Source organism: Zea mays, chromosome 2, assembly GCF_902167145.1.
Source record: "Zea mays cultivar B73 chromosome 2, Zm-B73-REFERENCE-NAM-5.0, whole genome shotgun sequence".
NCBI lineage: Eukaryota > Viridiplantae > Streptophyta > Magnoliopsida > Poales > Poaceae > Zea > Zea mays.
In genome coordinates this window covers 46,566,799-46,592,131 of record NC_050097.1, presented here as the reverse complement: position 1 = coordinate 46,592,131, position 25,333 = coordinate 46,566,799, and the positions used below count along the sequence as shown (strand labels likewise).

The following is a 25,333-nucleotide window of genomic DNA, read 5'->3' as shown; positions in this document are numbered from 1 at the left end:
GAATTGAATGATTCTCTTGCTAGCCTTAGAGATGAGAATGAGAAATTATTTGCTAAGGCTAAAGATTTTGATGTTTGCAATACTACTATTTTCGACCTTAGAACTAAGAATGATATGTTGCATGCTAAGGTTGTAGAATTAAAATCTTTCAAACCATCTACATCTACCGTTGAGCACACTTCTATTTGTACTAGATGTAGAGATGTTGATATCAATGCTATTCATGATCACATGGCTTTAATTAAACAACAAAATGATCATATAGCATTATTAGATGCCAAAATTGCCGAGCATAACTTAGAGAATGAAAAGTTTAAATTTGCTAGAAGTATGCTCTACAATGGGAGACACCCTGGCATCAAGGATGGCATTGGCTTCCAAAGGGGAGACAATGTCAAACTTAATGCCCCTCCAAAGAATTTATCTAACTTTGTTAAGGGCAAGGCTCTCATGCCTCAGGATAACGAGGGTTACATTTTGTACCCTGCCGGTTATCCCGAGAGCAAAATTAGGAGAACTCATTCTAGGAAGTCTCACTCTGGCCCTAACCATGCTTTTATGTATAAGGGTGAGACATCTAGCTCTAGGCAACCAACCCGTGCCAAGTTGCCTAGAAAGAAAACTCCTATTGCATCAAATGATCATAGCATTTCATTTAAAACTTTTGATGCATCTTATGTGCTTACTAACAAATCCGGCAAGGTAGTTGCCAAGTTTGTTGGGGGCAAACACAAGGGCTCCAAGACTTGTGTTTGGGTACCCAAAGTTCTTGTTTCTAATGCTTGGGTACCTAAAGTCAAGAACTAAAATTGTTTTGTAGGTTTATGCATCCGGGGGCTCAAGTTGGATACTCGACAGCGGGTGCACAAACCACATGACAGGGGAGAAGAAGATGTTCTCCTCATATGAGAAAAACCAAGATCCCCAACGAGCTATTACATTCGGGGATGGAAATCAAGATTTGGTCAAAGGATTGGGTAAAATTGCTATATCACCTGACCATACTATTTCCAATGTTTTTCTTGTAGATTCTTTAGATTACAATTTGCTTTCCGTATCTCAATTGTGTCAAATGGGTTACAACTGTCTATTTACTGATATAGGTGTCACTGTCTTTAGAAGAAGTGATGATTCAATAGCATTTAAGGGAGTGTTAGAGGGTCAGCTATACTTGGTAGATTTTGATAGAGCTGAACTCGACACTTGCTTAGTTGCTAAGACTAACTTGGGTTGGCTCTGGCATCGCCGACTAGCCCATGTTGGAATGAAGAATCTTCATAAGCTTCTAAAGGGAGAACACATTTTAGGACTAACAAATGTTCATTTTGAGAAAGACAGGATTTGTAGCGCATGCCAAGCCGGGAAGCAAGTTGGGACTCATCATCCACACAAGAACATCATGACTAGTGACAGGCCACTGGAGCTCCTACACATGGACCTATTCGGCCCGATCGCCACTACAACACATGTTACCTTCTATGACATTTGTATTACGTCACAAACAGTGGTTTTTTTGTCATAGTTTGCTCGGTTGTGACGTCTTTATGACAAAACTGCTATCGTCACAGAAGCTCCGTGTTAAAGCAACCTTTGTGACAAATGGTTTAAAAACGTCATAAATTTAGTGACGACCTTAAAGTTCGTCATTAAATCTATTACACTCCAATTTGTCATAAATGTGGAGCAAAAACGTCACTAATTGTACCATGAGACCGGTTGCCACATGTCTGATGATATGGCTAAATGACGTGGCAGGTGACGTGGCACATTTTTATGATGAATATATTCGTCATAAATGAGCTTACGTGGATGCTGATGTGGCAACAACTTTGTGACAATATGTTTTGTCATAAGATGAATGAGGTGGCAGATGACATGGCAGCTGACATGTCAAATAAACTATGACGAATATTTTGTCATAAAAACAGTGACATAGCAGCTGATGTGGCAATCACATTCTGACATTTTGATTCGTCACTAATGCTTGATGCCCACAACCATCAAACACATAATGCACATATTTTTTACAAACATCCAAAGTAACAATATCCACATATATTTCAAGCATAATGCATCCAACACATAGCTTTTAACATTAAACATGATTCATAATCCTCTATAACAAGTGAACAATAGAACAAGTTGTAGTTCCTATTAATTTCTACAGCAAGCATAAGGATAAAACGAGGTCTAAAGTTTTGTGAGATCGATCTTCAGGATGGTTGACACCAACACCCTAGCAAGTGTACTTAAGGAGGAGTCATTTGGCCACGATTGATGCTTAATATTTGTCGAAGGAGACTGTTATTTTCTGATAAGGACTTCTTCAAATCTGCAATCTCGGTCGTTTGATTAGCAATGGTTGCCTCAGATGCTTGTGACTGGGCCTTTAAGGTTTCCATTTCTTCTCGAAATCCATTTTTTTCTTGCCTCTCAGTGTCCAATTGAGTCTGAAGCTCTTGCATCCTTGTCGAGATAGTCCTTGTATTGCTTCTCTTGGAGGTAGGTAAAAGGCCAGCATTGTGAAGAAATTTACTTGAACTCGATAGCACATTGGAAACAACTTCTGTCGAAGACAGCACATGCTGTCCATCTTCAACTGGTGTTGCCACCATTGCTTCCATATCACCCTAACATAAATATTGAAACTTAATATATTAGAATTCATGTTGGAGACGGGTAACAAAGAGAGAAAACATGTACTTACTATAGCTTTCTGAACGGCCTCACTAAATCCTTTCTTCTTGCTGCAATGCATCTCCTTGAAAAGATCAATTGCACTAGGTTCCATATCTTTATATTTTTCTTGCCTCTAAAATGATGTCAAATAAATTTGGTGAGCATGGTTGATCAAAACAGAAGCTACAGGTTGAGATTTAGATTATTGAATTGTAACAACATGTAGACATATTAAGAACTGAACTGGGTATGTAGTTTTTATAGGTTCTAACTATTGTGCATCATTTTAGCTTTAAATTCTGCTTGCTTGTGCTTTTTTCACCAACTGTGGCTGCTACTACACAATCTAGCTGCTCAGCAGTACCTGATGCAGCAATAGCTACACAACTGGCCCAATATAAAAAAATTAGATATGTCGCCAAAACAATTAGAGTGAATAGCTTCCAAGCAACTGGTTACAGCAGATGTAGCTCAGCTGCTTAGCAGTACCTAAATCAGCAATTACTGTGTAGCAAGCTTAATCTAAAAAAATTAGATGCGGCCAAAATAGTTTCAATAAAAAGCTTCCAAGCATCTAGTTGCAGCAGATGTAGCTGCTGCTACAAGCATCTGAAGGCTTGTAGGAGCACTGTAATCACTACAGGTTAGTCAGAGGTTCACTGCAGTTACATCTTTTGAAATCGAACTCTCCCCAACCTCAACGTTCTTTTATGTACATGACCTTCAGCTATCTGACTAGGAGTTCAAAGATGGGAACCTGAGACTGCATATTTCTAGCTATTGTGGTACAACTCTACATGTTTTATTCTAGAATTTGGTGATGATTTAATCTGTATCGAGTCATTTATGCGCTTAACATGACTATATAATCAACTAAATAAGCAATTAACTCAGTCAAAGCACAAGATCTGCTAGCAAAAACAATTATATTTGAAGGCATCATATGTATTTTAAAGACCGTACTCTAGCTAGGAATTGTAAATACACAAAATGGTTGTTGAAAATAAAAAACAACCAAGAAGAAGTAGTACATACGTTAAAAAAGCAATGATGTAGTCTAAATATTAGAGATATTAAGGTGACCGTGTTGGTAGGTAGTAGCAGTACCCATTCATACATTAACCAAGAATTTGATAAGCAACGAGTTCATCCACACATAACAATTTCTTACCACTACATAGGATTTTGCAATGTAGGATTGAGATCCTGTGCACTGTGGAAATTGCACCTTCTCACAATTAAGTTTGTTCTTGACACAATTGTTCTGCGTGTAAAATGAAACTGTAAGGTAGAGAAATATATATAATTAATTTTATTGTGAAACTATTTATGATGATTGCACAGTCTCATCCATTTTCTTAACCGAACTATAATTCATCATTGAGTCTTTCACTCCTAGCTAAGTTTATGTATGCGACTTTAGGAAGCACAATACTATCAACACATACATCACTTGGAAAAGGATGAAAAAGTTAATTATGTTGAGGGATGAAATGGAGCTTGATCACAAATACCTTGTGGTTTGGGGTAGACCACATTTGTACCAAATCTTTCCATTGGTCATCAGTCATACATGGAACAGGCGATGTAGTCCTCACTTGATTTGCAGGAACCCCGGTGAAGTACTTCCTTTTCAGCCTATACCTCATCTGGCGCTGCCCTCCTTTTATCATATCAACACATGCATCTTTGACTGCCTTACTGTCCACATCCATGGTGAATTGACCCTAGTAAAAAGTGGTGACTTTAGAATACTTGATTGAAAAGGACAATAGACTGTAATTGAACAAGTGATGCAAATATTGACTTACAGCAAGCTTGCCAATATAGTCTGTAATTTTACCCTCGTTCTCTTGCTTCTTGTACTCCTTCCAGTGTGGAAATATTGGAATATGTTGCCTGAGTATGATCCCACCCTCTGATGCAAACTTTGCGACCTGAATAGGGGGTTCTGGCCTTCGCTTTCCATCATAAATTTGGATTGGAATCTTAGTGCCTAACCCTCTGCTCAAGGATTCAAGTTGTTTGCCCATACTTCTTTGCCTTGGTACCAATTCTAGTTATTGGAGTGAGTAAAAAGCAATTTAGTGCCAAATCTAAAAAATAATTGGACATATACTTACAACTTGAATTACTTATGCAGGTTCACTAGCCTAGGATAAACTAATAAATTTATTGAATAACAATCGAATTGAAATTACATATATAAATAATCACTTGCCTTCATCTGCAATGTGGTCGCTGATGTCAGCTTGTATGGGAGAATTAGCTTGTGCAGCAGCAGTCAGGCCTTGGGTGTAATTTTGTTCAGCGGCTGCACTTGAAGTAAATTGTGTTGCAGAAGTAATATTTTGGGTGGATTCTTGGTTTGTGGTAGCTGTTGAACTAGGATGTGTAGTGGTAGTTAGGTTTAGGAAGGATTGTTGGTTTATGGTAGCACTCCTTTGCCTAGTGATTCTAATTTGTTGTTCATTTACACCAGGGGCCACAACCCTTTTATGTCCTCGTGTTCCTTGCGTAGTTTTTTCAGCAACATGAGTTGAGTTGTGGCTACGTACACCTTTTGCAACCTGGAAATCCTGTAGGCATAACACAATAATGTGCATATCGATTTGTTTACAAATGCAAGAGTAATGATATGTAAAATGAGAAAACAAATAGACGAATCAGTAACTTGCTGACCTCCTCTTGCTCAGAGCCTTCACTGTCCTCACCGTCATACAAAGACCCAGATTCCTCTGAACAATCATCTTTGCTCCTTACTCTTGTAGCAGTCATTATTGTGCGCAGCTGATTAATCCCAAGCCGTTGGAACATTTGGTTGTTCCTCATCACATGTGCTGCCCTCTGTTTCTCATATTCAGTAGGAGTAGTTTCTGTACATTCATAAAATGATTTTATAAATGATAAACCACACTAATGTTACAAGGAAACTAATAGAAAAGTTTATGAGTAGTGCATTTTAAAACTAGAAGGCAAGGCTAGGTGTTTCTCATATCCCAAGTCGTTGCTCATGCCATCCTCTTGAGAGGCTAGGCGGCATGAAACGACTGACCATGCACATATTTGATAAGTGCATTCAATAATTCATGTCCAACAATGTTAAAGGATCAGTGTCTGATACGGTAAAATTCAGCAAAAACGATGGGCTTCGAATGAGTCAGTTCAAATAGCAGACTGGGTGTTCTGCTTGTTACTAATAGTTGGTTATCCAGTTCGTGGTGATGATTACTGAAAAATTTATGTAAACCAATTTATCCAAAATGTAAATGATTTGCAAAAAAATTGCAGAAGGGATTCAAATAAATCAGTTATCTTCGACACAGTTTAAAGCAGTGTTATGACTAAGTTTATCATAAGTGCTAGGCAACCTAATAATTCACTGTCGCTGATGCAATCTAGGTTGGTTGTGGTGACTACATCAAATCTGAACAATGGATCTTTGAATACTAATTAATCTAGTAATCTATAAACTTCCCAGCTGGGCTGGCAGTAGGGGTGGAATTACCTGCTAGGGCATCCCTTTTGCATCGTGATCCCATCCTCCCTGGAGCCATCCTGATCTTGGGACAGAGTGCTGAAGGGGATGTGAAGTTGCTGCCGGCAAGAAATGGGAGGTAAAGTCGCCGCTGGCAGGATGGGGAGTTGAAGTCGCCGCTGGCAGGATGTGGAGGTGAAGTCGCCACCGGCAAGGATGTGCAGGGGATGTCGTGGAATGAAAAAGGAAACTACTGGACTCAATCTAAATGGGTGGTGGGTGCCGAGGATTTAGTTCCATCGGTGGTTAGCATGAGCCGCGGTTTTAGTGCCGTATATTTTTTTTGGCTAGCGAGGTACCACCCATTTTTTCCTTTTTGGCAGATGGCAAAACTGAATGTGCCTTCCTCTGCTTGCTCGGTGCAGACTTGTGTTCGTTGCAGACTTGTGCTCAGTGCCAATTTGTTCACCTATATATTGCTTTGTCAAAATGACGAGAAATTCATATGGCGCAATGGTTTGTGTTAGTTGAGAGGTGTAAGAGGTGCTGGGTTCGATGTAGCTTGGGTCCTTTTTTTGGCATTTTGTCCCATTAATCTTATATTCACACTTTTTGTATAAGACCAAAACCCTTTTGCATAATCCTCTGAATTTTTTACCTTAAGCAAATAAGACTAAAACATTACTCCATGCCAAGTTTCACCATTTTTTGACCAAATTTGCTATTTATTTATTTATTTTTGCCTAGGGAAGGCATTTAACCCACAGAAAATAGTAAATAGTCCAAAAAAGGGACATCTATGCATGAATTAAGTTTGTATAGGCTAGATGAACAAATATTACAAATTTCAAGGAAGAAAACAAACAAAACTAAGAAATATAGCTCAAACCTTTTTTGGACTATTTACTATTTTCTAAGGGTTAAATGCCTTCCCTAGGCAAAAATAAATAAATAAATAGCAAATTTGGTCAAACAATGGTGAAACTTGGCATGGAGTAATGTTTTAGTCTTATTTGCTTAAGGTAAAAAATTCAGAGGATTATGCAAAAATTTGAATATAGGTGCTTCACAAACGGACACATAACTCACTAAGTTTCGTGACATTGAACTACAACTACACGGTTTGAGCTACATTTCTTAGTTTTGTTTATTTTCTTCCTTAAAATTTGTACTATTTGTTCGTCTAGCCTATACAAACTTAATTCATGCATAGATGTCCCTTTTTTGGACTATTTACTATTTTCTGTGGGTTAAATGCCTTCCCTATACAAAAATAAATAAATAAATAGCAAATTTGGTCAAACAATGGTGAAACTTGGCATGGAGTAATGTTTTAGTATTATTTGCTTAAGGTAAAAAATTCAGAGGATTATGCAAAAGGGTTTTGGTCTTATGCAAAAAAGTGTGAATATAAGATTAATGGGACAAAATGCCAAAAAAGGACCCAAGCTACATCAAACCCAGCACCTCATACACCTCTCAACTAACACAAACCACTGCGCTATACGTATTTCTCGTCATTTTGACAAAGCTATATATAAATGACAAAGCTATATATAGGTGAACAATCGGCACCGAGCACAAGTCTGCAACGAACACAAGTCTGCACCGAGCAAGCAGAGGAAGTCACATTCAGTTATTTCAGCACATTCAGTTATTTGAGCAGTTATTTCAGCACATTCAGTTATTTCAACACAAGTCTGCAGTTATTTGAGCAGTTATTCAACCATTCAGTCAGATATTTGATCAGTTATTCAAACAGTCAGATAATTGAGCAGTTATTCAACCATTCAGTCAGATAATTGAGCAGTTATTCAAACATTCAGTTATTTGAGCAGTTCAAACATTCAGTTACATTCAGATAGGTGCACAATTTTGCCTTTTCAGCTACATTCAGTTACATTCAGATATTTGAGCAGTTATTTCAGTCCAAATTCAGCTAAATCTCAGCTACAAGTCCGCAACGAGCCAAATTCAGCTAAATTTCAGTCCAAATGCAACGGAGCGCGGGGATGGAGCAGCAGGGAGAGTGGACACGGAGCGCGGGGATGGAGCAGCAGGTCCCGGCGGCTGTCTTCCCTCTCGCCTCCATTCTCCTTTCTTCGCGCTCAGTGAAAACTGAATGTCTGCAACTGCTTTCTGCTTCCTGTGTTCTTAATTTCCTATGTACTGAGGACTGCTTCTATGTTCAGAATGAAAACAGAACTGTGTTGCAAAAAATAGAAATGTGTTGCTTTATTTTCTGTGTTCTGAAACAGAGCTGAATATGAAACTAAAACACGGAAATTGTGTTCTGCAATACATAACTCAGTACACAGCCACACTGCCGATGCCCATCCTCACTTCACAAATCTGCAAAATCAACTACATCAGTATAACTCATATTTACTTTCACTTGCTGCCCATATTTAGTTGTATTCTTTCTTCCCATATTTAGTTGTATTCTTTCTACCCATATTAACTTTCACTTGCTGTCCATTTTGAGCATCCGAAGCAGCATCTCTAATATTTGGACTATAGCCTTTCTTCATTAGCGTATACATCTTTTCTCAGTTTTCAATTTGAGCTCTAGGATTAGTATGTAACCACATGTATTTAAATCTGAAAACACAAGACAATTCTTCATAGTATGTGCCAATTAGGAAAGGTAACAGGGACATTATTAGACCCTTAGAAAATGGTAAACAAGGATAGAAACAAATGGAATCGATCTGGAACCAGTTTTCTTGCCTCACGTAATAAAGTTGCCTTTATTTTTGTTCTGTGAGCATCATTAATACTCTACAGCAAGAAATGTACTACTCTATAATTCTTAGCTTTGCTGTAGAATTAATCATCATGACAAATAAGACCTTTCCTTGATAATTAAATATTTGAGGCATAATAAAAAAAGAATGGTCATTTTTATGATGTCCACAACACCCAACACTGCTATGATAGACTCAAATAACCAAGCTACTCATCGTCACTATTATCATTTTTGTCATTATGAATGGTTCTTTCTTCATTATCACTAGCATAATGCAGGGTCGTGTCATCTTCATAATCCTCAGAAAGATCTTCCTCTTCATCTTCCCTTTGCCTACAAAGGTCTTCAACTATAGTTGCATGAACAGTAAAAGAATTTTCATCGGCCAACATGCCATCCTCAATATTGACTTCATTGTCTCGAATTTGAAAATCAACACACTCATCATCTTGGTATGACAGCTCCACACCCTTTGATATTTCATCACTTGAAATTTCAGCAACATTCCACAAATGCCTATGTGAAAACTTTTGAACAACTCGCCAGTTGCCACAATATTTGGTGTCTTTCAAGTAAAATACCTTTGTCACCTGTGTAGATAGAATAAATGGATCATCCTTGTACCAAATACAAGCATGGTTGATGCTTCTAAAAAATCCATCATCTTTCATCCTTGCCCTGTTGCTACCGGTATCAAACCAATCACACTGAAATAGAACCACTAACCGATGTCCACTAGAGTCTGCATTGTACTGCAACTGAATTATTTCTTTCAAGCAACCATAAAATTCAATATCTTCTCCATTATGTGTGCCACCAGTCATAACTCCACTATTCTGTCCTCCTATTTTTCTCACGCTCGATAGTGTGGAAGCGTACACCACCAACAATACATGCTGAAAATATTCTTATACGCAGATCTGGTTGACATGACAAAGCGTATAAGTCATCACTTACATCTTCGCCATTCACAAACCGTAGAGTTGCAATCTGTACACATAATTCCCCAAGATGGTTAAAACATTTTGAACCACTAAAAATGGTTAAAGACAATATGCAACAACAACTCACATGATTCTTATACCAGATAGCAAATTGTTTCTCAATGGTTTTTTCAATATCTTGATTTCCTTCGTTCTCTAGCTCCATTCTGTATAACCTGCAAAGCATTTTTGAATAAACAATTAGCTCATAAAATTAGTAGGTTTTGTAGACACTAGAAGTGAAATTGTAGAAATTGTAGATAGGAAGACGTACTCTATATATTGTTCAACCTCCGGACAATTGTTTAACACATACCAAACCATCTTGTCATATATATTTTCTTGGTATGTAACCGTATGAGCTCCGAGTAAATCGGCTCCATGTTGGAAAACAGATAAATCACCCTTGCTGATATCAACACGCTCTCTGTTCCTGCCCTCCCGATTATGTCGTGTGTCGAGATCATCAAAATACCGCGAACAAGCAATCAAGCATTCATCAGCAACATATGCTTCAGCAATTGAGCCTTCAGGTCATGCCATGTTCCTCACAGAATGCTTCAAAGTATATAACCGTCTTTCGACTGGGTACATCCAACCATATTGCACTGGTCCTCTCAGGATAGCTTCATCAGCTAAATGGACAATTAAGTGGACCATGACATCAAAAATACAGGAGGAAATATTTTTTCAAGCTTGCATAGAACAATTGGGATTTCAGATTTCATTCTATGCAAAACACTTAACTTTAATGTCCTAGCACATAATTGCTGAAAGAAGTTACCTAGTTCAGCAATTGCTATGTACATGTCATTATCCATGATTCCTCGTAGAGCGGCAGGTAAAATCCGTTGCAATATTATATGGCAATCATGAGTTTTTAACCCTTGGAGGTTGCATCCATCAGTAGTAATGCATGTTGCTAGGTTCGAAGCATATCCATCTGGAAACTTTACACTTCTTATAAAGTCATAGAAAGCAAGCTTCTGTTTTTTATCCATTGTGTATGGAGCAGGAGGAGCGTTATATGAATCTCCATCACGCTTCAAGTGCAAAGATTTTCTTATACCCATGTCTTCCATATCAAGCCTTGCATTAACACTATCCTTTGATTTCCCGGGAATACCTAATAATGTACCAAGAATTGACTCACATATATTTTTTTCGATGTGCATCACATCAAGGTTATGCCGCAGTTTCAAACCTACCCAGTAAGGCAAATCCCACAAACACGACCTTTTCTTCCAACATTGGCCATCATTTGCATCCTGCATTCTCTTCTTGTTTTGAGGATGCTTTCCTGGTCTAACATCCTTGACCCTGTCCAACTGCTGCTTCAACTCAGCTTCACTAAATGCCTCTGGCTTGTCACGAGTTTCAACTTTCCCATCAAAGTCTTTCTTCTTTCTCCATGGATGGTCCTTTCCAAGGAATCGTCGATGCTCTATATAGCAGATCTTATTCCGTATTCTTCTAGAGCAGGGATTTTTGTCGCAATGCAAACATGCATAATACCCTCTGGTGACTCTATCTGACAACGTGCTCAGAGCTGGATAATCATGGATGCACCATAGCACTGCAGCATGTAGAATGAACTCTTTACCAACTCTTGCATCAATAGTATTGACGCCTAACCAGAGATCTAGCAACTCGTCAATTAGTGGCTCTAAAAAGACATCAAAATCCTTTCCAGGGCATTCTTTGCCTGGGATGAGTAGACACATCATGAAGTTTGATTGCTCGACACATACCCATGGAGGAAAGTTGTAAGGGATAACAAAAACAGGCCACATACTATAAGAGGAGCTCATTTTCCCAAATGGATTGAAACCATCTGTTGCAAGACCAAGCCTGATATTCCTTGGATCTTCTACAAACCAATTGTGTTGCTTATCAAAGTCCTTCCATGCCTTACCATCCGCTGGATGGTTAAGCTCATTTTCCACAACTTTCCTCTTCAACTTGTGCCATTGTGCATCCTCAGATATTTTTTTTTGAGGAAAACATTCTTTTCAACCTAGGAATCAACGGAAAATGTCGCAGTACCTTCTGAGGACTCTTACTTTTACCTTCACCATCTTTCCATCTAGATTCTCCACACACTGGGCATTCATCTTTTTCTGCATAATCCTTCTGAAACAAAACACAATTATTTGGACACACATGGATTGACTCATATCCAAGTCCCAATACACGAATAAGTTTCTTTGCTTCATTATAAGATGCCGGAAGGCAACATTATGGGAACGACAATGATAACAACTTCAAAATTCCAGTGGACGCCACATTGCTTATCCGATAAAATGACTTTATATGAAGTAATCTAACCACAAAAGAAAATTTTGTGAATGGTGAACCTAGGTGAATCGTCTGCTTCATCTCGTCTAAAACAACTGCAAACATAGACTTTTGTGCACCTTCTTCAGATGTGAACAACTCATGCACCATTTCCAGTAATCTATCATCAAGGTTATCTTGTTCAAACTCATTCATACAAGCATCCTCATTGAAGCTATGTTGTTCATCTATATGGTCAACCTTTTCATTTAATCTGGCATTCAATAGTGGCTCCCCATGATGTATCCATGTTGTGTATGTGCTCGCCATCCCATTAATATATAAGTGATCCTCTACTTGTGATTTATTTTTATAAAGTTGATTCAAGCACTTTCGACATGGACATAGGATCTCCTCAGTTTCAGTAAATCGCTCTTCTACAAACTTCATGAACTCATCCACCCCGGCTAGATATCGCTTGCTGAAAAGCCTAGTATTGATCCAAGACCTGTCCATCTGCCATACATTTAAATGATACAACATTTATTAGATTATCTCACTCTCAATAACTCAACTATTACTCATTAACATTGTTTGCAAAAATAAACAATTATGAATATATTTAACTATACAAATACTAATTATCAACAAACCTTATGACATAACATAGCCACCAAGGCATCCTCAGACTCTAAAACAACGTTAGTGCAACGCAGCAGAGCAATGAGGTATCATGTATATGTTTTACTTAAATGGAGGATAACAAATTTGGAAGGACAAAAGTATCCAAAATACATCTTGAAGCAGGAATTACCATGAGTTTGTTGAATTAATCTTGGCGCACATGATCAGAAATCTAATTTAAGTCCCAGCGATTACTATTATGTAGCATCATGGACAAAAAAACAATGAATTGACAAGTGATTACTTTTCTATGACATTGAATGAAATCAAGACATGAAATAAATAATATTATCACTAGCCATTGATGCCAATCGCCTATTGCAACCGCCGATGTCAAGGTCGAGCCGTTGTTGCAGGAATGCAAGGGATGAGAGGGGAGGGACGGGCAACACCTTCTGTTAACGCCAAGGGGCTGCACTGAGATGTAGGAGACCTCCCAGTCGTAGTAGATGTACAGGTCTCCCGCCGATGTCGGCACCGGCGCCGCAACCAACAGAAGCAGCCGGGGCTTTGGCTCTAATCGGACCTGCAGAGGTTGAGTTTGAGTCCGTCACTTTTATTTTATTTTGCGGTTCAAATGTATATGTATATAAAGAGATGCTATTTTATTCGTAGCCACTCAAATGGTCTAGTGGAAGAGATGAATGAAGGGAACTATCAGATCTCAGGTTTGATCCAGAAGTTTGCATTATTTTTTTTTACAAATTAAAAGTGCAAAAAAGCAAGTATTTCTTTTTTTATCAAATGCAACAGTAACTAGCAAGTGTTTCTTCCTTTTTTCTACTAATTTTAACCAGAAAGTAGCGAGCCATAAAAAATAATGCCATGTAAACTATTTTTCATAAAAAATAATGCAACAGTAACTAACGCCTTTTTGTTCAAATTTATTCGTATACATGTATACAAACTACATTCAAAAAGTTAATTATTGAAAAAAAATTAATCGAAAATGAATTATATTTTAGAATGTGGGGAGGACTATTTTTCATATTAAATAATTTATAAAACTATGACAAAATACCAAATGTCGCCTAATATTGTCAGGTCCCCGAGCTCAAAGTAAAAAAGGGAGTTATGATGATCAAAAATGAATTATATTTTAGAATGTGGGGAGAACTATTTTTCATATTAAATAATTTATAAAACTATGACAAAATACCAAAGTCGCCTAATATTGTCAGGGTCCCGGAGCTCTCAGTAAAAAAGGGAGTTATGATGATTTACTCATATGACCAACGTATATTGTCATAACATATCGTCACAAAGTTGCATCCATTTCAAACAATGACGATTTTAATGGATTTTAATGACGCAATAATTTTTTTGTCACTAGATCAGATCATCTCATAGAAAACGTCATAAACAGAACTAATTTATGACAAATTTGCTTAGTGTCATTGTATATTCGTCATAGAAGGCATAAAAAGTTGTAGTGCGCGTACATAAGCATCGGCGGGAGTAAGTACTGTCTAGTTATTGTGGATGATTATTCTCGCTTCACTTGGGTGTTCTTTTGCAGGAAAAATCCCATACCCAAGAGACCTTAAAGGGATTCTTGAGACGAGCTCAAAATGAGTTCGGCTTAAGGATCAAGAAAATTAGAAGCGACAATGGGACGGAGTTCAAGAACTCACAAATAGAAGGCTTCCTTGAGGAGGAGGGCATCAAGCATGAGTTCTCTTCTCCCTACACCCCACAACAAAATGGTGTAGTGGAGAGGAAGAATCGAACTCTATTGGACATGGCAAGAACCATGCTTGATGAGTACAAGACACCGGATCGGTTTTGGGCCGAGGCGGTCAACACCGCCTGCTACGCCATCAACCGGTTATATCTACACCGAATCCTCAAGAAGACATCCTATGAACTCCTAACCGGTAAAAAGCCAAATATTTCATATTTTAGAGTTTTTGGTAGCAAATGTTTTATTCTTGTTAAAAGAGGTAGAAAATCTAAATTTGCTCCTAAAACTGTAGAAGGCTTTTTACTAGGATATGACTCAAACACAAGGGCATATAGAGTCTTTAACAAGTCCTCAGGACTAGTTGAAGTTTCTTGTGACGTTGTGTTTGATGAGACTAACGGCTCTCAAGTAGAGCAAGTTGATCTTGATGAGATAGGTGAAGAACAGGCTCCGTGCATCGCGCTAAGGAACATGTCCATTGGGGATGTGTGTCCTAAGGAATCCGAAGAGCCTTCAAATGCACAAGATCAACCATCCTCCTCTACACAAGCATCTCCACCAACCCAAAATGAGGACGAGGCTCAAGTTGATGAAGGAGAAGATCAAAGAGATGAGCCACCTCAAGATGACGGCAATGATCAAGGGGGAGATGAAAATGATCAAGACAAGGAGGATGAACAACCAAGGCCGCCACACCCAAGAGTCCACCAAGCAATACAACGAGATCACCCCGTCGACACCATCCTCGGCGATATTCATAAGGGGGTAACTACTCGGTCTCGTGTTGCACATTTTTGTGAGCATTACTCTTTTGTTTCCTCTATTGAGCCACACAGGGTAGAGGAAGCGCTCCAAGATTCGGATTGGGTGATGGCGATGCAAGAGGAGCTCAACAATTTCACGAGGAACGAGGTATGGCATTTAGTTCCACGTCCTAACCAAAATGTTGTAGGAACCAAGTGGGTCTTCCGCAACAAGCAAGATGAGCATGGTGTGGTGACTAGGAACAAAGCTCGACTTGTGGCCAAGGGATACTCCCAAGTCGAAGGTTTGGATTTCGGTGAAACCTATGCACCCGTAGCTAGGCTTGAGTCCATTCGCATATTATTGGCCTATGCTACTTACCATGGCTTCAAGCTTTATCAAATGGACGTGAAGAGTGCCTTCCTCAATGGACCAATCAAGGAGGAGGTCTATGTTGAGCAACCTCCCGGCTTTGAAGATAGTGAGTACCCTAACCATGTCTATAGGCTCTCTAAGGCGCTTTATGGGCTCAAGCAAGCCCCAAGAGCATGGTATGAATGCCTTAGAGATTTCCTTATTGCAAATGGCTTCAAAGTCGGCAAGGCCGATCCTACTTTATTCACTAAAACTCTTGACAATGATTTGTTTGTATGCCAAATTTGTGTTGATGATATTATATTTGGGTCTACTAACGAATCTACTTGTGAAGAATTTAGTAGGATCATGACACAAAAATTCGAGATGTCTATGATGGGGGAGTTGAAGTATTTCTTAGGATTTCAAGTCAAGCAACTCGAAGAGGGCACCTTCCTTAGCCAAACGAAGTACACTCAAGACATTCTAACCAAGTTTGGAATGAAGGATGCCAAGCCCATCAAGACACCCATGGGAACCAATGGGCATCTCGACCTCGACACGGGAGGTAAATCCGTCGATCAAAAGGTATACCTGTCGGCGTTTCGAGACCGGGGGGTCCCTCGGGCCGACGAGTGAGTGTCGCCGCGTGCCCCAGCCCAGATGGGTCGAGCGCGAGGGCGAGCGCGAAGAGGGAGAAGCGAGGCGGCCGGAGACCGGCGTGAGAGAGGTGGGAATCCCGCGGCCTTCGTGTTCGTCCCGCGCCCAGGTCGGGTGCGCTTGCAGTAGGGGGTTACAAGCGTCCACGCGGGAGAGGGAAGCGAGCGGCCCCAAGAGAGCGCCTGTCTCGTCCTCGTCCCCGCGCGGCCAACCCTCTCTAAGAGGGCCCTGGTCCTTCCTTTTATAGGCGTAAGGAGAGGATACAGGCGTACAATGGGAGTGTAGCAGAGTGCTACGTGTCTAGCGGGGGAGAGCTAGCGCCCTAAGTACATGCCGTCGTGGCAGCCGGAGAGATTTTGGCACCCAGCTGGTGTGATGTCGTGGCCGTCGGAGGAGCGATGGAGCCTGGCGGAGGGACAGCTGTCGGAGCGGTTGGGTCCTTGCTGACGTCCTCTTGCTTCCGTAAGGGGGCTGAGAGCCGCCGTCATCACAGAGCATGCGGGACGCCATCATTGCCTATCCGGCGGAGCTAGCCAGATGGGACGCCGGTCTTGTTCCCTGCGGCCTGAGTCAGCTCGGGGTAGGGTGATGATGGCGCCTCCCATTGACGTGGCTGGTCTGCGCCCTAGGCTGGGCGAGGTGGAAGCTCCTCTGAAGCTGAGGTCGGGTCTGACTTCCGTGGCAGAGGCCGAGTCCGAGCCCCTGGTCGGGTGAGGCGGAGGTCGTCGTCTGAGGCCAGGGCGGAGTCCGAGCCCTGGGGTCGGGCGGAGCGGAGTTCGCCGTCTTCCGGGACTTAGCCCGAGTCCGAGCCCTGGGTCGGGCGGAGCGGAGTTCGCCGTCTTCCGGGACTTAGCCCGAATCCGAGCCCTGGGTCGGGCGGAGCGGAGTTCGCCGTCTTCCAGGACTTAGCCCGTGTCCGAGCTCTGGGTCGGGCGGAGCGGAGTTCGCCGTCTTCCGGGACTTAGCACGAGTCCGAGCCCTGGGTCGGGCGGAGCGGAGTTTCCTGTGGTGCCTTCTGCAGGACCTGACTGCCTGTCAGCCTCACTCTGTCAAGTGGCACTGCAGTCGGCGCGGCGCAGGCAGCGCTGTCCTTCTGTCAGGCCGGTCAGTGGAGCGGCGAAGTGACGGCGGTCACTTCGGCTCTGCCGGGGGGCGCATGCCAGGATAAGGGTGTCAGGCCACCTTTGCATTAAATGCTCCTGCGACTTGGTCGGTCGGTGCGGTGATTTAGTCAGGGTTGCTTCTTAGCGAAGGCAGGGCCTCAGGCGAGCCGGAGATATGTTCGCCGTCGGAGGGGGGGCCTCGGGCGAGACGGAAATCCTCCGGGGTCGGCTGCCCTTGTCCGAGGCTAGGCTCAGGCGAGGCGTGATCGAGTCGCTCGAATGGACTGATCCCTGGCTTAATCGCACCCATCAGGCCTTAGCAGCTTTATGCTGATGGGGGTTACCAGCTGAGAATTAGGAGTCTTGAGGGTACCCCTAATTATGGTCCCCGACAGTAGCCTCCGAGCCTCGAAGGGAGTGTTAGCACTCGCTTGGAGGCTTTCGTCGCACTTTTTTGCAAGGGGACCAGCCTTTCTCGGTTGCATTTTGTTCCGGTGGGTGCGCGCGAGCGCACCTGCCGAGTGTAGCCTCCGAGGCCTCGGAGGAGTGGTTTCACTCCTTCGAGGTCTTAATGCCTTGCGTAATGCTTCGGCTGGTCTGGTTGTTCCCTCATGCGAGCTGGCCGTAGCCCGGGTGTACGGTCGGGTCCCAAGGTATCGGGCTGGTATGTCGACGCTGTCAACGGTTCGGCCGGAGCCGGGTTTGCGAGAGCAGCCCCCGAGCCTCTGCACAGGGTGAGAGGGCGATCAGGGACAGACTCGGCTTTTTGCATACGCCCCTGCGTCGCCTTTTCGCAAGGAGGAGGGGGGAAAGCGCCATGTTGCCCTCGATGGGCGCCGAACATGGTGTCTCCGGTGAGCTGCAAGCGGGTAATTCGAGTCGACGCCCGTGCCCCGTTCGTTAGGGGTCGGCTAGGGGCCCAGAGGCACGCCCAAAAGTACCTGCGGGTGATCTGCCGAACCCGGTCCCCTGGCGACGGGGTCCGAGGGCTCGATGCCTCCCTCCGATGGGATTCCGTTACAAGATCGCTCCCGCTGGTCTTGTAAATGTCCTAGGGTACCTCGGGAGCGCAGCCCGAGCCTTGGTTATGTATTGAACGTACCCCTGGTCATCCCTCGCTCGGCGTCTGAGGCGGCTGTGAACCCTTCGGGGGCCAGCCTTCGAACCCCTGATCAGTAATGGGCGCGGAGCCCGAGTAGCCTGAGGCGGCCGTGGAACCCTTCGGGGGGCCGGCCTTCGAACCTCTGACCAGTAGTGGGTGTAGGGCCCACGCGATCTGAGGCGGCTGTCGAACCCTTCGGGGGGCCAGCCTTCGAATCTCTGATCAGTAGGGAGGCTTGGAGCCCGGTTCCTTCACGGGGAAGGATCCTTTTCGGGGTATCCCCCTTTCCCGGTCCCTGTTGCAAGAGAGAGAGAGAAAGAGGAAAAAAAGGAAAAGGATACGAAATCGAACGACGCGGCGTACCTTTTTTGGCGCGGTTATTACGGCGAAGGCGAAGCGTCGCCCGCTTCTCCTGCCAGAGGCGCCGCCTGTCCCGCCGCGGAGTTAATGCGACGGGGCGAGTGGTTGGCGGGGCGGCCGTTGCGCGTGCGCGAGCCGTTCGAGGAACGGATCACGGGCGCGTTGTCTTCACGCCGTGAGAGGGGGTTCTCTTGCTGCCCCCGGATGGGACGTGAGCTTGGCTGACGACGTGACCGCAGCTCCCGCCCGCCTGCCACCGTCATTACTGCCGGCCCACTTTCGGCCGCATTGACCGCCGTGCCAGGCTAGCGCTGTCGGGTCGTGCGCTAGGTCGCCTCGAGTCGCGGTATTGGTTCCGCAATCGAAGAGGCGTGGCGGTGGCGCAAGTGGCGGTGCAGTTTCTTGCATGAAGCATCCGGCGCGCCGGTTGCGTGACGCGTGGGCCTGGGCCTCCATGCTGGGCGTGTCGGGAGTCAGAGAAGCGTGCCCACGTAGCACGGTTGCATGCCGCCCGCATGGCTGCCCGCTCCTTTCGCCCGTTGGTCTAGGCAAAAGTGGAGGGTCACTTGTAACCGCTGGGCGGTCGTATGTACCGCGCGCGGCGGTTTGGCTTCTTCTGCTCTGAGCCGGCTTGCATGACATGTGGGACCCGGCCCCCGCGCCGCAGGGGAGGGCCTTGGAGCGTGTTGGAGAAGACTCAGCCCGTGACGGCTGAGGACGCGAGTAGGGATAGTCGTCTTTAAAAGGAGGGTGACCCCCCTGGAAGGCGACCATGTCTTCGCGCTCCCTTATGCATCGTGTCTTTCCACCTTCCAAGCCCCCGGATGGGGGATACCCGCCGTCTTTTCGCCTCATCGTTGGAGGAACGCAACTCCGTGGGAGTTGGTACCTTTCAGCCATCATTCGGCTTCAAGGATTTTCATCTTGCAGCCCGGCTGCACCCCTCCGCCGGCGGTCACCCAAGATGGTGACCTCCAGCTTGATGGTGGGGGAAAGCGAGCCGGGCTGCGGCCTCTGCCCCTCCCTCAGGCTCAAGGATTTTCATCACCAGGGCTGGGGAGGGGAGTGTGCCGAGTTGGGGTCGGCCCCCGTGTGGGCGGCGGCCCGCTCCTTCACTCAGTGATCGGAGGGAAGGGCGGTCGTCGTCCGTGGCGCCGGCAGCTGCACCGTGCCCGGCTCTCGGACGCGAGTGGCTTCGGAGCCGCTCGCGGCGCCGGCGTCTGCCACGGCAGCTGGAAGAGGTTCCTCTGCCGACGAGGTAGCCAGGGCCGGCCACGGACCGACCTCCAACTCTACGGCCTTCTGCCCGTCCTTGCCTCACGAGTTTGGGCATGGGCGAGGGCCTCCTGGCAGCAGCATCCGCCCTGAGGTCAGTGCTGCCGTTGTTCGGCCCCCCCCGGAGCAGAAGTCGTCGTCGTCGCTGCTGCTGGAGCGGGTGACGACGATTCGTTCGTCGGTCTTCTGTTGCTCCGCAAGCCCTTCCCCATGGAGTGGGGTTGTTCGTACCTGCGGAGGGGGAACCGGAGTTCCGTTTGTAATGGCACTTCGAATGCCAGTGTTTTTGTTCATCGTGGTTGTCGAGGCCCGAACATGTATGTAATTTTGGCACGGAGCCGTGTTTTTTCCTCATTTTCGAGCACTAAGACTCGCCTGTTGATTATCTGAACCGCTTCACCAAGCATGAGTCGCCCCGTGTCAAGGTGACGAGTGAGGTATCCGTATCCCGGAGGCGTAGGAGTCCCTCGGCTCGGTCGGCCTTGTTGTCTAAGGCTCCTCTAGCTTAGTTAAAGGGACCCCTTGGCCGCTCTTCGACGAGCCGAGGCCAGGGGTAGCGATATCAGTATGAACAGAGGCGGAGTTGGCTCGAAAATGAAACCTGGTTGGCCGGAGCCTAGTCGGGTTGTCCGTTAGCGGGACCGACACCGGAGTTGACCAGCCGAGGCCTCGGGTCGGGCTGGCGCCCTTGGAAGATGGTTGGCTGAGGCCCCAGGGGTAACCGGCCGAGCCGCCTGCTCGGGCCGGATTCCCGGAGAAGTCCCTGACAGCGATTGCCCGGGCGTGGCGATGACGTCGTCCTTCAGAGTGGAGATCCTCGAACCGCGTCGCCGTCCGAGGCTAGGTCGGACCTTGCTGAAGGTGTTGTCGATGCCGAGGGTGCTACTGCCCCCTTCTAGCATCAAGACCCGAGCCTGCAGGATCAGAGTGTCATGTAGCGTGTGCCTTCTGTGGCCGCCGAGGCCAGAACACACACCCTCGCTGTGTTGTAAAGCTCCGTCTCTTTTCCTCTTGTTTCGAGTATCTGGACTTTTTTGTTGGTAACAGGGATGTTTGTGCGAGCGAGAGTTGCTTCTCGCGGAAGGTGATGAGTGAGGTATCCGTATCCCGGAGGCGTGGGAGTCCCTCGGCTCGGTCGGCCTTGCCGCTTACGCGCACCTTCACCCGTCCATGAGGCCCTGTCACCGACTCAGTCGAGAAGGCTCGAAGGATCGCTTTGGCAGAAGAGCTTCCGAACGTGAAGACTTGTTCGGTCCGCGAAATCACTTTATCCGAACGTGAGTTACTTATCGCAGAAGGTGATGAGTGAGGTATCCGTATCCCGGAGGCGTAGGAGTCCCTCAGCTCGGTCAGCCTTGGCTGCTTACGTGTACTCCATCGTTTCCAGGATCCACTTTTCGAAGTAGTCAGAAAGCACGAAAGATATTCTGGCAGAAGAGATCTTTTTTTCGAGGAAAATTTCAACGCAGAGGGGGTTCCCCCTTTTAGCCCCCGAGGGAGGGTCGGGCTTTGCCGAGACGAGGCCGACCCTTCCTTGATGACTAAACTTTGCGTGGGTGCGAGGTATATGAACGACTTGAAAATATTTTAAGGGTAGAAGCGACGTAGCTGTTGGATGTTCCAAGCGTTGTCGTAGACCTCGCCTTGGCTATTGGCCAGCTTGTACGTTCCGGGCTTCAGAACCTTGGCGATGATGAACGGTCCCTCCCAGGGGGGCGTGAGCTTGTGCCTCCCTCGGGGGTCTTGTCGCAGCCGAAGCACCAGGTCGCCTACCTGGAGGTCTCGGGACCAGACCCCTCGGGCGTGGTAGCGTCGCAGGGACTGCTGGTACCACGCCGAGTGTAGTAAGGCCTTGTCCCGAGCCTCTTCCAGCTGGTCCAGCGAGTCTTCTCGGCTGGCTTGGTTGCCTTGATCGCTGTAGGCCCTCGTCCTCGGGGAGCCGTATTCTAGGTCTGTGGGCAAGACGGCCTCAGCCCCGTAGACTAGGAAGAACGGCGTGAAACCCGTGGCTCGGCTCGGCGTTGTCCTTAGGCTCCAGACCACCGAGGGGAGTTCCTTCATCCATCGCTTGCCGAACTTGTTGAGGTCGTTGTAAATCCGAGGCTTGAGCCCTTGTAGAATCATGCCGTTGGCACGCTCTACTTTCCCATTTGACATGGGATGAGCCACGGCGGCCCAGTCCACCCGGATGTGGTGATCCTCGCAGAAGTCCAAGAAATTTCTGCCGGTGAACTGGGTACCGTTGTCGGTGATGATGGAGTTCGGGACCCCGAAGCGATGGATGATGTTGGTGAAGAACGCCACCGCCTGCTCGGACCTGATGCTGTTCAGAGGTCGGACCTCGATCCATTTGGAGAATTTGTCGATGGCGACCAGCAGGTGCGTGTAGCCCCCGGGCGCCTTCTGCAAGGGGCCGACGAGGTCCAGACCCCACACAGCAAAGGGCCAGGTGATGGGTATCGTCTGCAGAGCCTGAGCGGGCAGGTGGGTCTGCTTCGCATAGAATTGACACCCTTCGCAGGTGCGGACGATTCTAGTGGCGTCGGCCACCGCCGTCGGCCAGTAGAATCCTTGTCAGAAAGCATTCCCGACAAGGGCTCGAGGTGCTGCGTGATGGTCGCAAGCCCCCGAGTGTATCTCCCGCAGGAGTTCCTGACCTTCGGCGACGGAGATGCATCGCTGGAGGATGCCTGAGGGGCTGCGGTGGTAGAGCTCCTCCTCATCGCCCAGCAAGACGAACGACTTGGCGCGTCGCGCTACCCGCCGAGCCTCGGCTCGGTCGAGGGGTAGCTCTCCTTGGCGGAGATATTGCAGGTACGGGGTCTGCCAATTTCGATCAGGTGTGGCCCTGCTCTGCTCCTCTTCGACGCGCAGTGCCTCACCCTCGGAGGCCGAGGGTGCCTCGGGCTGAACCGAGGGCGCCTCGGGCTGTGCCGAGGGTACCTCGGGCTGGACCGAGGGTACCTCGGACTGGGCCGAGGGCGCCTCAGGCTCGGGCGTGTCGTCGATCTTGACGGAGGGTTGATGCAGATCCCGGGAGAAGACGTCCGGGGGAACCGTTGTTCGCCCCGAGGCTATTTTTGCCAGCTCGTCCGCAGTCTCGTTGTAGTGCCGAGCGATGTGATTGAGCTCGAGCCCGTAGAACTTGTCTTCCAGGCGCCGAACCTCATCGCAGTAGGCCTCCATCTTCGGGTCGCGGCAGTGGGAGTTCTTCATGACTTGGTCGATGACGAGCTGCGAGTCACCGCGGGCGTCGAGGCGCCGGACCCCTAGCTCGATCGCGATCCGCAACCCATTGACCAGAGCCTCATACTCAGCCACATTGTTGGACGCCGGGAAATGGAGGCGTAGCACATAGCGTAGGTGTTTCTCGAGGGGCGAGATGAAGAGTAGGCCCGCGCTGGCTCCCGTCTTCATCAGCGACCCGTCGAAAAACATGGTCCAGAGCTCCGGTTGGATCAGAGCCGTCGGTAGCTGGGTGTCGACCCATTCGGCTACGAAGTCCGCCAAGACCTGGGACTTGATGGCCCTCCGAGGGGCGAACGAGATTGTCTCGCCCATGATTTCCACCGCCCACTTTGTGATCCTGCCCGAGGCCTCTCGGCACTGGATGATCTCCCCCAGGGGGAAGGATGACACCACAGTTACCGGATGAGACTCGAAGTAGTGTCGCAACTTTCGCCGTGTCAGAATCACCGCATATAGCAGCTTCTGAACTTGTGGGTAGCGGATCTTGGTTTCGGACAGTACTTCGCTGACAAAGTAAACTGGCCTCTGAACGGGCAATGCATGCCCCTCTTCTTGCCTCTCGACCACAATCGCGGCGCTAACCACCTGAGTGGTCGCGGCGACGTAGACCAAGAGGGCTTCTCCGGCAGCTGGAGGCACCAAGATAGGCGTCTTTGTGAGGAGCGCCTTCAGGTTCCCGAGAGCTTCCTCGGCCTCAGGGGTCCAAGTGAAGCACTCGGCCTTCCTTAAGAGGCGGTACAGAGGCAGACCTCTTTCGCCGAGGCGTGAGATGAAGCGGCTTAGAGCCGCAAGACATCCCATGACCCTCTGTACACCTTTTAAGTCCTTGATGGGCCCCATACTGGTGATGGCTGCGATCTTCTCCGGGTTGGCTTCGATGCCCCGCTCGGAGACGATGAACCCCAAGAGCATGCCCCGGGGCACCCCGAAGACACACTTCTCGGGATTGAGCTTGACGCCTTTCGCCTTGAGACATCGGAATGTCACTTCAAGGTCGGAAAGGAGGTCGGAAGCTTTCCTCGTCTTGACTACGATGTCATCGACGTAGGCCTCGACCGTGCGACCGATGTGTTCGCCGAACACATGGTTCATGCACCGCTGGTACGTCGCGCCCACATTCCTCAAACCGAACGGCATGGTGACATAGCAGTACATGCCGAAGGGCGTGATGAAAGAAGTCGCGAGCTGGTCGGACTCTTTCATCCTGATTTGGTGATACCCTGAGTAGGCATCGAGGAAAGACAGGGTTTCGCACCCAGCAGTGGAATCCACGATTTGATCGATGCGAGGCAGAGGGTAGGGAACCTTCGGACATGCTTTGTTGAGACCAGTGTAGTCTACACACATCCGCCATTTCCCCCCTTTCTTTCTCACAAGCACAGGGTTGGCAAGCCATTCGGGATGGAATACCTCTTTGATGAACCCTGCTGCCATTAGCTTGTGGATCTCCTCGCCTATTACTCTGCGCTTCTCCTCGTCGAATCGGCGCAGAGGCTGCTTGACGGGTCGAGCTCCGGCCCGAATATCCAGCAAGTGCTCGGCGACATCCCTCGGTATGCCGGGCATGTCCGAGGGACTCCACGCGAAGACGTTGGTGTTTGCGCGGAGAAAGTCGACGAGCACTGCTTCCTATTTAGGGTCGAGCCCGGAGCTGATCCGGATCTGCTTGGAGGCGTCGCCGCTGGGGTCGAGGGGGACGGCCTTGACCGTCTCCACTGGCTCGAAATTGCCGGCATGACGCTTCACGTCTGGCACCTCTTTGGAGAGGCTTTCCAGGTCGGCGATGAGGGCCTCGGGCTCGGCGAGGGCCTCGGCGTACTCCACGCACTCCACGTCGCATTCGAATGCGTGCTTGTACGTGGGGCCGACGGTGATGACCCCGTTGGGGCCCGGCATCTTGAGCTTCAGGTAGGTGTAGTTGGGGACGGCCATAAACTTCGCGTAGCATGGCC

At 47.0% G+C, this 25,333-nt stretch overlaps 1 protein-coding gene across 2 annotated transcripts; it reads right to left on the bottom strand.

Annotated features, from left to right (window-relative positions):
- Positions 1-2,029: 2,029 nt before the first annotated feature.
- LOC103646385 (uncharacterized) lies at positions 2,030-6,523 on the bottom strand. Of its 2 annotated transcripts, XM_008671116.4 has the most exons (8): positions 6,188-6,523; positions 5,362-5,555; positions 4,901-5,258; positions 4,491-4,735; positions 4,194-4,406; positions 3,851-3,943; positions 2,708-2,812; positions 2,030-2,630 (listed from the first exon to the last, which is right to left on the bottom strand). In XM_008671116.4, the coding sequence occupies exons 1-8, from the start codon at positions 6,234-6,236 to the stop codon at positions 2,250-2,252; spliced, it is 1,638 nt and encodes a 545-aa protein (XP_008669338.1). In that variant the 5' UTR covers positions 6,237-6,523; the 3' UTR covers positions 2,030-2,249. The 2 variants fall into 2 exon arrangements, with proteins under 2 accessions (XP_008669338.1, XP_008669339.1); XM_008671117.4 differs by lacking the exon at positions 3,851-3,943 and having other exon boundaries at positions 6,188-6,501.
- Positions 6,524-25,333: the final 18,810 nt, after the last annotated feature.